Source organism: Mustelus asterias, chromosome 10 (genome assembly GCF_964213995.1).
Source record: "Mustelus asterias chromosome 10, sMusAst1.hap1.1, whole genome shotgun sequence".
In the NCBI taxonomy this organism is placed as follows: Eukaryota; Metazoa; Chordata; class Chondrichthyes; order Carcharhiniformes; family Triakidae; genus Mustelus; species Mustelus asterias.
This window is the reverse complement of record NC_135810.1, coordinates 127,500,404-127,516,502: the sequence shown is the minus strand read 5'-3', so window position 1 is coordinate 127,516,502 and position 16,099 is coordinate 127,500,404. Positions and strand designations below refer to the sequence as shown.

The following is a 16,099-nucleotide window of genomic DNA, read 5'->3' as shown; positions in this document are numbered from 1 at the left end:
TACGAGGGAGGTCATGCCTCACAAATTTGGTTGAGTTTTTTGAGGTGACACAAACGATTGACGAGGGAAGGGCCGTGGATGTAGTCTATATGGATTTTAGTAAAGCGTTTGACAAGGTCCCTCATGGCAGGCTGGTGCAAAAGGTTAAATCTCACGGGATAAAAGGTGAGCTAGCTAGATGGGTGGAGAACTGGCTTAGCCATAGAAAGAGTTTTAACAACACCAGGTTAAAGTCCAACCGGTTTGGACCTGTTGGACTTTAACCTGGTGTTGTTAAAACTCTTACTGTGTTTACCCCAGTCGAACGCCGGCATCTCCACATCATGATTAGCCATAGAAGACAGAGGGTAGCAGTGGAGGGGTCTTTTTCCGGTTGGAGGTCTGTGACTAGTGGTGTTCCGCAGGGCTCTGTACTGGGACCTCTGCTGTTTGTGATATATATAAATGATTTGGAGGATGATGTAGCTGGTGTGATCAGTAAGTTTGCGGACGACATGAAGATTGCTGGAGTTGCAGATAGTGATGAACATTGTCAGAGAATACAGCAGGATATAGATAGGCTGGAACATTGGGCGGAGAAATGGCAGATGGAATTTAATCCAGTTAAATGCGAAGTGATGCATTTCGGTCGATCTAATGTCAGGGGGAGCTTTACAATAAATGGCAGAACCATCAGGAGTATAGACACACAGAGAGACCTGGGTGTACAAGTCCACAGATCCTTAAAAGTGGCAGCACAAGTGGAGAGGGTGGTGAAGAAGGCATATGGCATGCTTGCCTTTATTGGACGGGGCATAGAATATAAAAGTTGGCATATGATGTTGCAGCTGTATGGAATGATGGTTCGGCCACATTTGGAGTACTGCGTCCAGTTCTGGTCGCCACACTACCAGAAGGACGTGCAGGCTTTGGAGAGAGTACAGAGAAGGTTTACCAGGATGTTGCCTGGTATGGATGGTCTTAGCTATGAGGAGAGATTGGGTAAACTGGGGTTGTTCCCCCTGGAAAGACGGAGGATGAGGGGCAACCTAATAGAGGTGTATAAAATTATGAAGGGCATGGATCGAGTGAACAGTGGGAAGCTTTTTCCCAGGTCGGAGGTGATGAACACAAGGGGTCACGGGTTCAAGGTGAGGGGGGCAAGGTTCAACACAGATGTCAGGGGGACGTATTTTACACAGAGGGGTGGTGGGGGCCTGGAATGCACTCCCAAGCAAGGTGTTTGAGGCGGAAACGCTGGGATCATTTAAAACTTACCTAGATAACCACATGAACAGACTGGGAATTGAGGGATACAAAAGAATGGTCTCGTGGACACATGAGCGGCGCAGGCTTGGAGGGCCGAAGGGCCTGTTCCTGTGCTGTATTGTTCTTTGTTATTCACCCTATCCCTGCCTCTCTTGATCTTATACACCTCTATAAGATCAACCCTCAGTCTCCAACACTCCAAAGAAAAAGATTCTAGCCTGTCCAATCTCTCCCTATAACTCAGTCCCTTGAGTCCTGGCAACATCCTTGTAAATCTCTTCTGCACCCTCTCCAGTTTAAAACATCTTTATTCCTTCTTCCAAATCATTAATATAAAGTGTGAACAGTTGGGGTCCTGGGACAGACCCTGCGGGACCCCACTAGTCACTGACTGCCAGTCAGAAAAAGCCACATTTATAATGAACGGTGGAGCAGGCCTGAAGGGCCGAATAGCCTCCTCCTGCTCCTATTATCTATGTTTCTATGTTAGATTAACTGGCCTGTAGTTTCCTGCTTTCTGTCTCCCTCCCTTTGAATAAAGGAGTTACATTTACTCTCGTCCAATCAATGGAACCTTTCCTGAATCTCGGGAGTTTCTGATCACACCAGACGCTGCCTGGACTGTGTATTGAACACAGTGAGAAATCTCACAACGCCAGGTTAAAGTCCAACATGTTTATTTGGTCGCAAATACCATATTGAACACATATTGAACTGCGTATTGAACACAGAGTACTGACCACAGCGGATACTGGCCGGACCAAGTACTGACCACGCTGACCACTGGCCAGCCCAGACACTGACCACACATTGGCAAGTAAAGCTCATTATCTAAATGGTGAGAGATTGCCGAGCTCTGAGTGCAGGGGGATCTGGATGTCCCAGTGCATGAATCACAAAATACTAGAATGCAGCTACAGCAAGACATTCGGAAAGCTAATAGAATGTTATCATTTATTATGAGGAGAACTGATTATAAAAGTAGGGAGGTTATGCTTGAGTTGTACAGGGCGTTGGTGAGACTACATCCGGAGTATTGTTTACAATATTGGTCTCCTTATTTAAGCAAAGATGTAAATACATTGGTAACAGTTCAGAAAAGGTTTACCAGACTGATACCTGGATTGGCAAGGTTGTCCAATGGGAAAGGTTGGACAGGCTGGGCCCATCTGCAATGGAGTTTAGAAGAGTGAGGGGTAATCTTATTGAAACATAAGGTCCTGAAGGGACTCGGCAGAGTGGAGACTGAAAGGGTGTTTCCTCCTGTGGGAGAGGCTGGAACTCTGGGACACAATTTAGAAATTCGGGGTTTTCCATTGAAGAAAAAGATGAGAATTTATTTGTGTCAGAGAGCAGTGGCTCTGTGAAACTCTCTCCCACAGAGAGTCGTGGCTCTGTAGAACTCGCTCCCACAGAGAGCAGTGGGTTTGGGCCAAGGCTGCGTTATAAAGAGATTCTTGACTAACAAGGGACACAAAGGTTTTGGGGGGTTCGGCAGGAAGTAGAGTTGAGACCACAGTCAGACCAGCCATGATTTTATTGAATGGTAGAACAGGTTCGATGGGCTGAGTGGCCTACTCCAGCTCCTAATTCATATGTTTGTATTTTGTCAAGTGACCCTCCCTATTCCTCCTGTTGACTCTTATCTGCCGCACAGTCTGTTTTAACCCTTATACGGTGGACAAATAACTACGAGTAGACGTCTTATTAGTACAACCAATATTTATTTAAACCCACACAATCAATAATCACCCACCTAACCTACGATAAGTTATCTTACAGGAAAATACTAGAATTCAAGTCCAATACAAGACCTTGACTTAACTTTGCGTGACTGGCGAGAACCCAAGCAGATATTGGCCTTTATCTGTGCGCTGGTCTCGGTCGTCCTCTGTGTAGTCTGGTCCTTTGGTCTGGTCTGGCACTCTGGCTCTGGTCTTCCTTCCTTCTCGGGTGTGGTGGCTCTCCTCATGCTGGTCGACAATGGCGATGGTCACCGTTGTTGTAGCTCGATCGTGGGGTCAGAGAGAGAGAGAGATTCCTGGTTGTGCAGCACCCTTTATACCCCGTTGGGTTTCACGCCCTTTTTTGGCCATTGCCAATCAATCGATCAGGACTTGATCACCCTGATCGATAAGAGTCCAATCAGGTGCTGCCACACCAACCTCTGGGTGTGCCCCCAACGGCCATGCCTATAGGTGCGGGAGGCATAGAGTTCACACCTTCCCCCCAAACAAGGGGCCACGGTGCCCTCATAAGAACATAAGAACATAAGAAATAGGAGCAGGAGTAGGCCATCTAGCCCCTCGAGCCTGCCCCGCCATTCAATAAGATCATGGCTGATCTGACGTGGATCAGTACCACTTACCCGCCTGATCCCCATAACCCTTAATTCCCTTACCGATCAGGAATCCATCCATCCGCGCTTTAAACATATTCAGCGAGGTAGCCTCCACCACCTCAGTGGGCAGAGAATTCCAGAGATTCACCACCCTCTGGGAGAAGAAGTTCCTCCTCAACTCTGTCTTAAACCGACCCCCCTTTATTTTGAGGCTGTGTCCTCTAGTTTTAACTTCCTTACTAAGTGGAAAGAATCTCTCCGCCTCCACCCTATCCAGCCCCCGCATTATCTTATAAGTCTCCATAAGATCCCCCCTCATCCTTCTAAACTCCAACGAGTACAAACCCAATCTCCTCAGCCTCTCCTCATAATCCAAACCCCTCATCTCCGGTATCAACCTGGTGAACCTTCTCTGCACTCCCTCCAATGCCAATATATCCTTCCTCATATAAGGGGACCAATACTGCACACAGTATTCCAGCTGCGGCCTCACCAATGCCCTGTACAGGTGCATCAAGACATCCCTGCTTTTATATTCTATCCCCCTCGCAATATAGGCCAACATCCCATTTGCCTTCTTGATCACCTGTTGTACCTGCAGACTGGGCTTTTGCGTCTCATGCACAAGGACCCCCAGGTCCCTTTGCACGGTAGCATGTTTTAATTTGTTTCCATTGAGATAGTAATCCCATTTGTTATTATTTCCTCCAAAGTGTATAACCTCGCATTTATCAACGTTATACTCCATTTGCCATATCCTCGCCCACTCACTCAGCCTGTCCAAATCTCTCTGCAGATCTTCTCCGTCCTCCACACGATTCACTTTTCCACTTATCTTTGTGTCGTCTGCAAACTTCGTTACCCTACACTCCGTCCCCTCCTCCAGATCATCTATATAAATGGTAAACAGTTGCGGCCCGAGTACCGATCCCTGCGGCACGCCACTAGTTACCTTCCTCCAACCGGAAAAACACCCATTTATTCCGACTCTTTGCTTCCTGTCGGATAGCCAGTCCCCAATCCACTTTAACACACTACCCCCAACTCCGTGTGCCCTAATCTTCTTCAGCAGCCTTTTATGGGGCACCTTATCAAACGCCTTTTGGAAATCCAAAAACACCGCATCCACCGGTTCTCCTCCATCAACCGCCCTAGTCACATCTTCATAAAAATCCAACATGTTCGTCAAGCACGACTTTCCCCTCATGAATCCATGCTGCGTCTGATTGATCGAACCATTTCTATCCAGATGCCCTGCTATCTCCTCTTTAATAATGGATTCCAGCATTTTCCCTACTACAGACGTTAAGCTGACCGGCCTATAGTTACCCGCCTTTTGTCTCCTTCCTTTTTTAAACAGCGGCGTAACATTAGCCGTTTTCCAATCAACCGGCACTACCCCAGAATGCAACGAGTTTTGATAAATAATCACTAACGCATCCACTATTACCTCTGACATTTCTTTCAATACCCTGGGATGCATTCCATCCGGACCCGGGGACTTGTCCACCTTCAGTCCCATTAGTCTACCCAGCACTGCCTCTCTGGTAACATTAATCGTATTAAGTATTTCTCCTGCTGCCAACCCTCTATCGTTAATATTTGGCATACTATTTGTGTCCTCCACCGTGAAGACCGACACAAAAAACTTATTTAAAGACTCAGCCATATCCTCATTTCCCACTATTAACTCCCCCCTCTCGTCCTCCAAGGGTCCAACATTCACTCTAGCCACTCTATTCCTTTTTATATATTTATAAAAACTTTTACTATCATTTTTTATATTAATTGCTAGCCTAGCTTCATAGTCTATCCTTCCTTTCTTTATCGCTTTCTTAGTCTCTCTTTGTTGTTTCTTAAATTTTTCCCAATCACTTGTTTCTCCACTATTTTTGGCCACTCTGTACGCAGCTGTTTTTATTTTAATACTCTCCTTTATTTCCTTCGTTATCCACGGCTGGTTCTCCCTTTTCTTACAATCCTTGTTTTTTGCTGGAATATATTTCTGCTGAGAACTGAAAAGGATCTCCTTAAAAATCCTCCACTGTTCCTCAGCTATCCTACCTGCTAGCCTGCTCTCCCAGTCTACCTTAGCCAATTCATCCCTCATCCTATCATATTTCCCTCTGTTCAAACAGAGGACACTGGTTTGAGACCAAACTTTCTCCTCTTCCATCTGAATCAGAAATTCGACCATATTGTGGTCACTAGACCCAAGAGAGTCCTTCACAATAAGATCCTTAATTCTACCTACCTCGTTACACAATACCAGATCCAAAATAGCTCGTTCCCTCGTCGGTTCCGTAACATGCTGTTCAAGGAAACTATCCCGACAGCATTCTAAGAACTCTTCCTCCATTCCACCCTTACCGACTTGAGTCTGCCAGTCAATGTGCATGTTGAAGTCCCCCATGATTATTGCCGTTCCGTTTTTACACGCATCCCTTATCTGCTTGTTTATAGCCCTCCCCACCTCAACATTATTATTTGGGGGCCTATATACCACACCTACTAGTGTCTTTCTCCCTCTACTATTCCTCATCTCTACCCATAACGATTCCACGTTTTGTTCCTCAGAGCCTATGTCATCCCTCAGTACTACCCTGATATTATCTCTTATTAATAGCGCGACCCCACCACCTTTTCCTTCCTGTCTATTCTTCCTAAACGCCTGATACCCCTGGATATTCATCTCCCAGTCCTGGTCACCTTTCAGCCACGTTTCTGTAATGGCCACTAGATCGTACCCACTTGTGCTGATTTGCACCATCAACTCATTCACCTTGTTCCGAATGCTTCGTGCACTCAGGTCTGGTAAACAACCCAGTTTGACCAGAAAGTCTCTTTGATCCTGGAGATGACCCATATCCTGTGTATTCACCCGTCTGGGTTGCAGCCTGTTTGTCTCTGTCTTTAAACTGCAGCCTGTCATTTTAGTTCTTGCCCAATTGTCCCAGAGTGCTTTGCGAATCGCCATTTTAGGTGGCCCGTTTGGCCACAGTCCTATCAGAATCCAGTTCCTCACTCAATTTAGCGACTGTTTATCCATTGGGTGAGTTTATTAATGATTGTCATTTGTTACAATTTTCCTCAGAATTCACTCCCAACTTCCACAAACTTACAAATTGTGTTTTAGATTCCAGAGTGGACGATCCCAAAGCATCGATCCCAAAACTGACCCCAAAACAGTTCCCGATCCCAATACTGATCCCAAAACTAATCCTGAACCAAAAACTGACCCCAATCCCAAAACCCATTATGATCCCAGTATTGATCCCATGCCAATCCTGACTCTGATCCCTGTGGAACTTCGCTTCCTACTTTCAGTCGCTCTGAATAAGCATTCTTCCTGTGGCTCGCTGTATTGAAGCCAATCTCCATTCCCGATCCATTCCCGATCCAATCCGGATCCATTCCTTATCCAATCGCGATCCAATCCCGATCCATTCCCGATCCAATCCCGATCCATTCCTGATCCATTCCCGATCCAATCCCGATCCATTCCCAATCCAATCCCGATCCATTCCCGATCCAATCCCGATCCAATCCCGATCCATTCCCGATCCAATCCTGATCCATTCCCGATCCAATCCCGATTCATTCCCGATCCAATCCCGATCCATTCCCGATCCATTCCCTATTCATTCCCGATCCATTCCTGATCCATTCCCGATCCAATCCCGATCCAATCCCAATCCATTTCCTATCCATTCACAATCCATGCCCGATCCATTCTTGATCCAATCCCAATCCATTCCCGATCCATTCCCGATCTAATCCCAATTAATTCCCGATCCAATCCCAATCCATTCCCGATCCAATCCCTATTAATTCCCGATCCAATCCCGATCCATTCCCAATCCAATCCCGATCCATTCCCGATCCAATCCCTATTCATTCCCGATCCAATCCCGATCCAATCCTGATCCATTCCCGATCCATTCCTGATCCATTCCTGATCCAATCCCGATCCATTCCCGATCCAATCCCTATTCATTCTCATTCCAATCCCGATCCAATCCCGATCCATTCCCGATCCAATCCTGATGCTTTCCCGATCCAATCCCGATTCATTCCTGATCCAATCCCAATCCATTCCCTATTCATTCCCGATCCATTCCTGATCCATTCCTGATCCAATCCCAATCCATTCCTGATCAATTCCCGATCCTATCCCAATCCATCCCCGATCCAATCCCAATCCATTCCTGCTCAATTTCCTGATCCAATCCCTATTCATTTCAATCCAATCCCAATCCATCCCCAATCCAATCCCAATCCATTCCTGCTCAATTTCCCGATCCAATCCCTATTCATTCCCAATCCAATCCAGATCCAATCCCATTCATTCTCAATCCAATGCTGATCCATTCCCGATCCAATCCCGATCCATTCCCGATCTAATCCCCATTCATTCCCGATCCAATCCCCATTCATTCCCGATCCAATCCTGATCCAATCCCGATCCATTCCCGATCTAATCCCTATTCATTCCTGATCCATTCCCGATCCATTCCCGATGCAATCCCTATTCATCCTGAACCACTCATCCTGAGCTGTCGAGCCTCTGATTGGGCTGGCAGCTCTTGTAGGCGGGCCACCATCCTTAATAATGGTTGTAGCTGTGGCAGCAGCTGCTCAATTAGCCACCGCCGGGAACCGACCTCCTTGTTCCTATTGCCAGTCAAAGCAGGGTTACCTCTCACACTTGGCCTGGTGGCGTGACTGCAACCTCAGTCGAGAAAGTGAGCCCAGAACAAGAACCAATGTGTACAGTCATGGAACTACAATGCTCCATCTTTTTCTTTATCTACTCTGTGTGATGTGCTATTGATCAACTGAAACTTGATTTTCTGCACCATGAGAAATCCATTCCCGAGCCAATCCCGATCCAATCCCGATCCATTCCCGATCCAATCCCAATCCAATCCCGATCTAATCCCAATCCAATCTCGATCCATTCCCGATCCATTCCCGATCCATTCCCGATCCAATCCCGATCCATTCCCGATCCAATCCCGATCCATTCTCGGTCCATTCCCGATCCAATCCTGATCCATTCCCTATTCATTCCCGATCCATTCCTGATCCATTCCCGGTCCAATCCCGATCCAATCTCGATCCATTCCCGATCCAATCCCAATCCAATCCCGATCCAATCCCGATCCATTCCTGATCCATTCCCGATCCAATCCCAATCCAATCCCAATCCAATCCCGATCCATTCCCGATCCAATCCCGATCCATTCCCGATCCATTCCCGATCCAATCCTGACCCATTCCCGATCCAATCCCGATCCAATCCCGATCCATTCCCTATTCATTCCCGATCCATTCCTAATCCATTCCCTATTCATTCCCGATCCAAACCCAATCCGTTCCCGATCCATTCCTTATTCATTCTTGATCCATTCCCGATCCATTCCCAATCCATTCCCAATCCATTCCTTATTCATTCCTGATCCATTCCCGATCCATTCCCAATCCATTCCCAATCCATTCCCGATCCAATCCCAATCCATTCCCTATTAATTCCCGATCCAATTCCAATTCCAATCGTCAATGTGACTAAACACATTGACGAAGGGAAAGCGGTAGATGTGGTTTATATGAATTTTAGCAAGGCGTTTGATAAAGTCACCCATGCAAGGCTTCTCGAAAAAGTGAGAGGGCATGGGATCCAAGGGGCTGCTGCCCTGTGGATCCAGAACTGGCTTGCCCAAAAGAGGCAGAGAGTGTGTATAGATGGGTCTTTTTCTAATTGGAGGTTGGTCACCAGTGGTGTGCCCCAGGGATCTGTTCTGGGACCCTTGCTGTTTGTCATTTTCATAAATGACCTGGATGAGCACACCAGGATGATAGGGAGTGGGATAGCTTGATCTTGGTTTCAGATAAAGCTCGGCACAACATCGTGGGCCGAAGGGCTGTTATGTGCTGTACTGTTCTATGTTCTATGTTCTATGAGGAAGTGGAGGGATGGGTTGGTAAGTTTGCTGACGACACGAAGGTTGGTGGGGTTGTGGATAGTCTGGAGGGATGTCAGAAGTTACAGAGGGACATAGATAGGATGCAAGACTGGGCGGAGAAGTGGCAGATGGACTTCAACCCAGATAAATGCGTCGTGGACCATTTTGGCAGGTCGAATGGGATGAAGGAGTACAATATAAAGGGAAAGACTCTTAGTACGGTAGAGGATCAGAAGGACCTTGGGGTCTGGGACCATAGGACTCTAAAATCGGCCCCGCAGGTGGAGGAGGTGGTTAAGAAGGCGTACGGTGTGCTGGCCTTTATCAGTCGAGGGATTGAGTTTAGGAGTCCGGGGATAATGATGCAGCTGTATAAGACCCTCGTCAGACCCCACTTGGAGTACTGTGCTCAGTTCTGGTCGCCTCATTACAGGAAGGATGTGGAAAAGATTGAAAGGGTGCAGAGGAGATTTACAAGGATGTTGCCTGGATTGAGTGGCATGCCTTCTGAGGATAGGCTGAGGGAGCTCGGTCTTTTCTCCTTGGAGAGACGTAGGATGAGAGGAGACCTAATAGAGGTATATAAGATGTTGAGAGGCATAGATCGGGTGGACTCTCAGAGGCTTTTTCCCAGGGTGGAAATGGCTGCTACGAGAGGTCACAGGTTTAAGGTGCTGGGGGGTAGGTACAGGGGAAATGTTAGTGGGAAGTTTTTCACACAGAGGGTGGTGGGCGAGTGGAATCGGCTGCCGTCGGTGGTGGTGGAGGCGAACTCAATAGGGTCTTTTAAGAGACTCCTGGATGAGTACATGGGACTTAATAGGATGGAGGGTTATAGGTAGGCCTAAAAGGTAGGGATATGTTCGGCACGACTTGTGGGGCCGAAGGGCCTGTTTTGTGCTGTAGTTTTCTATGTTTCTAATCCATTCCCGATCCAATCCCAATCCATTTCCAATCCATTCCCGATCCATTCCTGATCCAATCCCGATCCAGTCTGTCCCAAAGAACAAAGAACAGTACAGCACAGGAAACAGGCCCTTCGGCCCTCCAAGCCTGTGCCGCTCCTTGGTCCGACTAGACCAATCGTTTGTATCCCTCCATTCCCAGGCTGCTCATGTGACTATCCAGGTAAGTCTTAAACGATGTCAGCGTGCCTGCCTCCACCACCCTACCTGGCAGCGCATTCCAGGCCCCCACCACCCTCTGTGTAAAAAATGTCCCTCTGATGTCTGAGTTATACCTCGCCCCTCTCAGCTTGAGCCCGTGACCCCTCGTGAAGGAGACAAAAGGCGGGTAACTATAGGCCGGTCAGCTTAACGTCTGTAGTAGGGAAAATGCTGGAATCCATTATTAAAGAGGAGATAGCAGGGCATCTGGATAGAAATGGTTCGATCAATCAGACGCAGCATGGATTCATGAGGGGAAAGTCGTGCTTGACGAACATGTTGGATTTTTATGAAGATGTGACTAGGGCGGTTGATGGAGGAGAACCGGTGGATGCGGTGTTTTTGGATTTCCAAAAGGCGTTTGATAAGGTGCCCCATAAAAGGCTGCTGAAGAAGATTAGGGCACACGGAGTTGGGGGTAGTGTGTTAAAGTGGATTGGGGACTGGCTATCCGACAGGAAGCAAAGAGTCGGAATAAATGGGTGTTTTTCCGGTTGGAGGAAGGTAACTAGTGGCGTGCCGCAGGGATCGGTACTCGGGCCGCAACTGTTTACCATTTATATAGATGATCTGGAGGAGGGGACGGAGTGTAGGGTAACGAAGTTTGCAGACGACACAAAGATAAGTGGAAAAGTGAATCGTGTGGAGGATGGAGAAGATCTGCAGAGAGATTTGGACAGGCTGAGTGAGTGGGCGAGGATATGGCAAATGGAGTATAACGTTGATAAATGCGAGGTTATACACTTTGGAGGAAATAATAACAAATGGGATTACTATCTCAATGGAAACAAATTAAAACATGCTACCGTGCAAAGGGACCTGGGGGTCCTTGTGCATGAGACGCAAAAGCCCAGTCTGCAGGTACAACAGGTGATCAAGAAGGCAAATGGGATGTTGGCCTATATTGCGAGGGGGATAGAATATAAAAGCAGGGATGTCTTGATGCACCTGTACAGGGCATTGGTGAGGCCGCAGCTGGAATACTGTGTGCAGTATTGGTCCCCTTACATGAGGAAGGATATATTGGCATTGGAGGGAGTGCAGAGAAGGTTCACCAGGTTGATACCGGAGATGAGGGGTTTGGATTATGAGGAGAGGCTGAGGAGATTGGGTTTGTACTCGTTGGAGTTTAGAAGGATGAGGGGGGATCTTATGGAGACTTATAAGATAATGCGGGGGCTGGATAGGGTGGAGGCGGAGAGATTCTTTCCACTTAGTAAGGAAGTTAAAACTAGAGGACACAGCCTCAAAATAAAGGGGGGTCGGTTTAAGACAGAGTTGAGGAGGAACTTCTTCTCCCAGAGGGTGGTGAATCTCTGGAATTCTCTGCCCACTGAGGTGGTGGAGGCTACCTCGCTGAATATGTTTAAAGCGCGGAAGGATGGATTCCTGATCGGTAAGGGAATTAAGGGTTATGGGGATCAGGCGAGTAAGTGGTACTGATCCACGTCAGATCAGCCATGATCTTATTGAATGGCGGGGCAGGCTCGAGGGGCTAGATGGCCTACTCCTGCTCCTATTTCTTATGTTCTTATGTTCTTATGTTTGTATCCCTCCATTCCCAGGCTGCTCATGTGACTATCCAGGTAAGTCTTAAACGATGTCAGCGTGCCTGCCTCCACCACCCTACTTGGCAGCGCATTCCAGGCCCCCACCACCCTCTGTGTAAAAAACATCCCTCTGATATCTGAGTTATACTTCGCCCCTCTCACCTTGAGCCCGTGACCCCTCGTGATCGTCACCTCCGACCTGGGAAAAAGCTTCCCACTGTTCACCCTATCTATCCCCTTCATAATCTTGTACACCTCTATTAGATCTCCCCTCATTCTCCGTCTTTCCAGGGAGAACAACCCCAGTTTACCCAACCTCTCCTCATAGCTAAGACCCTCCATACCAGGCAACATCCTGGTAAACCTTCTCTGCACTCTCTCTAACGCCTCCACGTCCTTCTGGTAGTGCGGCGACCAGAACTGGACGCAGTACTCCAAATGTGGCCTAACCAGCGTTCTATACAGCTGCATCATCAGACTCCAGCTTTTATACTCTATACCCCGTCCTATAAAGGCAAGCATACCATATGCCTTCTTCACCACCTTCTCCACCTGTGTTGCCACCTTCAAGGATTTGTGGACTTGCACACCTAGGTCCCTCTGTGTTTCTATACTCCTGATGACTCTGCCATTTTTTGTATAACTCCTCCCTACATTATTTCTTCCAAAATGCATCACTTCGCATTTATCCGGATTAAACTCCATCTGCCACCTCTCCACCCAATTTTCCAGCCTATCTATATCATGCTGTATTGCCCGACAATGCTCTTCGCTATCCGCAATTCCAGCCATCTTCGTGTCATCCGCAAACTTCAGACACCACATTGTCTGAAGCTGCTGATTGGTCTATTCTGGGCACCATGTCCAGGGCGATTTGAGAATCTCGATAAACGATATCGACTGCATTGCCGTTATCTACCCCCTCCCGATCCCTCCTTAGAAATTAAATCCGATTGGTGCAGGAAGACTTCCCCTTTGCAATCGTGCTGTTTGCATTCTCACGGTTCCCGATTCTGGACGCCGACTCGATCTGCCGTTCCTGATATTTGTGATTATTTGAAACTGGCCACTTGTTGCATTAATTTCTCCCGGTGTGATTTCAGATTGCGTTTGACAGCGACAGACAGAGGGACACCGAGACTGGTGGGCACGGCCACCCTCACCGTCATCATCCTGGATCTAAATGACAACAGCCCGACCATCCCACTGCCCCGTGTGGTTCGCGTCCCCGAGAGTGAGTGACCTCACACACACTCACACATCCTCACTCACATACTGACACACTCACACACACACTCACACACACACTCACACACTCACTCACACACACACACACACACTCACACACACACTCACTCACACACACACTCACACACACTCACACACATACTGACACACTCACACATACACGCACACACATACACGCACATATACACGCACACACACACGCACACACTCACACACATACACAGACGTACACACTCACACACACACTCACACACACACACATGCACACACACACACGCACACACTCACATGCACACACTCAAACACAAACTATTTCTCTCTTGTACGTAAGCACATACAAAGAACAAAGATCAGTACAAGACTCAAATTGGACAAACAAACTAGCAATGGTTTAGTGGAGGAGGAATTTCTGGAGCATACGTGGCGGTATTTTATACAAATACATTGAGGAACCACCCAGAGAACAGGTTATTCTAGACTGAGTTGTTAAAGGCTGACAAATCACCAGGGTCTGATAATCTACATCCCAGAGTATTAAAGGAAGTGTCCCTGGAAATATTGGATGCATTGTTGGACATCTTGGGAAATTCTATAGACTCTGGAGCAGTTCCTGCAGATTGGGGAGGGTAGCAATTGTAACCCAACTATTTAAAAATGGCTGGCACTCGGAACAAGACCCATTTATTCCCATTCTCTATTCCCTATTTGTCAATCTTTGCCAGTACATTACCCCCTATCCCCTGGGCTTCAATTTTACCCACTAACCTCTTATGAGGGACATTACCAAAAGCCCAAATACATCACATCCACTAGTTCTCCCGTGTCTATTCGACCTGTTACATCCTCAGAAAACTCCAGTCGATTTGTCCAATCCTGTTAATGATTTCCTGCTGCATCAGACTTTTGAATGGATGTACCTTATATTAAGTTGATCTTTCTCTACACCCTAGCTATGACTGTAACACTACATTCTGCACTCTCTCCTTTCCTTCTCTATGAACGGTATGTTTTGTCTGTATAGCGCGCAAGAAACAATACTTTTCACTGTATGTTAATACATGTGACAATAAATCAAAATCAGATGTTCTGTTATCACGTCTTTTACAACCGTCGCTAGCATCTTTCTGACTACTGATGTCAGGCTAACTGGTCTGTCATTTTCCGTTTTGTCTCTCCAGTCTCTCTCACTCTCACACAACACATTCACATTTAGACACAAACTCTACATACATGCCTTCACACAAAGAACAAAGAAAAGTACAGCACAGGAACAGGCCCTTCGGCCCTCCAAGCCTGCGCCGATCATGATGCCCGAACTAAGGGACATCCTATTTAACCAATTTAACCAATTTACTGCAGTTCTTTGAAGGAATAACACATGCCGTGGATAAAGGGGAACCTGTAGATGTTATGTACTTGGATTTCCAGAAGGCATTTGATAAGGCACCACATCAAAGGTTATTGTGGAAAATAAAAGCTCATGGAACAGTGTGAAAGATATTAGACTGGATTGGAAACTGGCTGACTGGCAGAGAGTATGCATAAATGGGTATTTTTCTGATTGGCAGGGTGTGGTGAGTAGTTCCGCAGGGGTCCAGGCTGAGGCCTCAACCTTTACAATTCATATCACAGACTTAGATGAGGGGAGTGAAAGACTTGGTGTGAGTGAGTGACTGAGTGACTGAGTGAGTGTGAGTGAATATGTGTGTGTTGGATGTTAATTTGTGTGTGCATATAAAAGTGAATGTGTAAGTGAGAAAGGCAGAGTTTGTGTTTGATTGTGTGTGTTTGTATGAATGAGTGGAAGCTGGGACATTAGCAGCAAGAGGCATCTGGATGGGTGCATGAATAGGGAGGGAATAGAGGGATACGGTCCGAGTAAGGGCAGAAGGGTTTTTTTAGTTTAGAACATAGAACATAGAAAGCCACAGCACAAACAGGCCCTTCGGCCCACAAGTTGCGCTGATCATATCCCTACCTCTAGGCCTATCTATAGCCCTCAATCCCATTAAATCCCATGTACTCATCCAGAAGTCTCTTAAAAGACCCCAACGAGTTTGCCTCCACCACCACCGACGTCAGCCGATTCCACTCACCCACCACCCTCTGAGTGAAAAACTTACCCCTGACATCTCCTCTGTACCTACCCCCCAGCACCTTAAACCTGTGTCCTCTCGTAGCAACCATTTCAGCCCTTGGAAATAGCCTCTGAGAGTCTACCCTATCCAGACCTCTCAACATCTTGTAAACCTCTATCAGGTCACCTCTCATCCTTCGTCTCTCCAGGGAGAAGAGACCAAGCTCCCTCAACCTATCCTCATAAGGCATGCCCCCCAATCCAGGCAACATCCTTGTAAATCTCCTCTGCACCCTTTCAATGGCTTCAACATCTTTCCTGTAATGAGGTGACCAGAACTGCGCGCAGTAGTTGGGGCAACATGATTGGCACAGGCTTGGAGGGGCAAAGGGCCTGTTCCTGTGCTGTACTTTTCTTTGTTCTTTGCTTCTAGTTTCTACAGCTGAATGTGGAAGGACTGCAGAGCTTAGATCTGATCCATTGGCTGTGGGATCGCTTAGCTC

The 16,099-nt window shown here is 47.2% G+C and overlaps 1 protein-coding gene across 1 annotated transcript in view; it reads left to right on the top strand.

The window, feature by feature from the left end:
• The window catches only part of LOC144499967 (protocadherin-16-like), a 502,287-nt gene that overhangs the window by 464,233 nt on the left and 21,955 nt on the right, over positions 1 to 16,099 (top strand). The window contains exon 18 of the mRNA XM_078222709.1: positions 13,375 to 13,505. Within this exon, the coding sequence (XP_078078835.1) occupies positions 13,375 to 13,505 (131 nt within the window). The remainder of the gene's footprint in view (positions 1 to 13,374; positions 13,506 to 16,099) is intronic.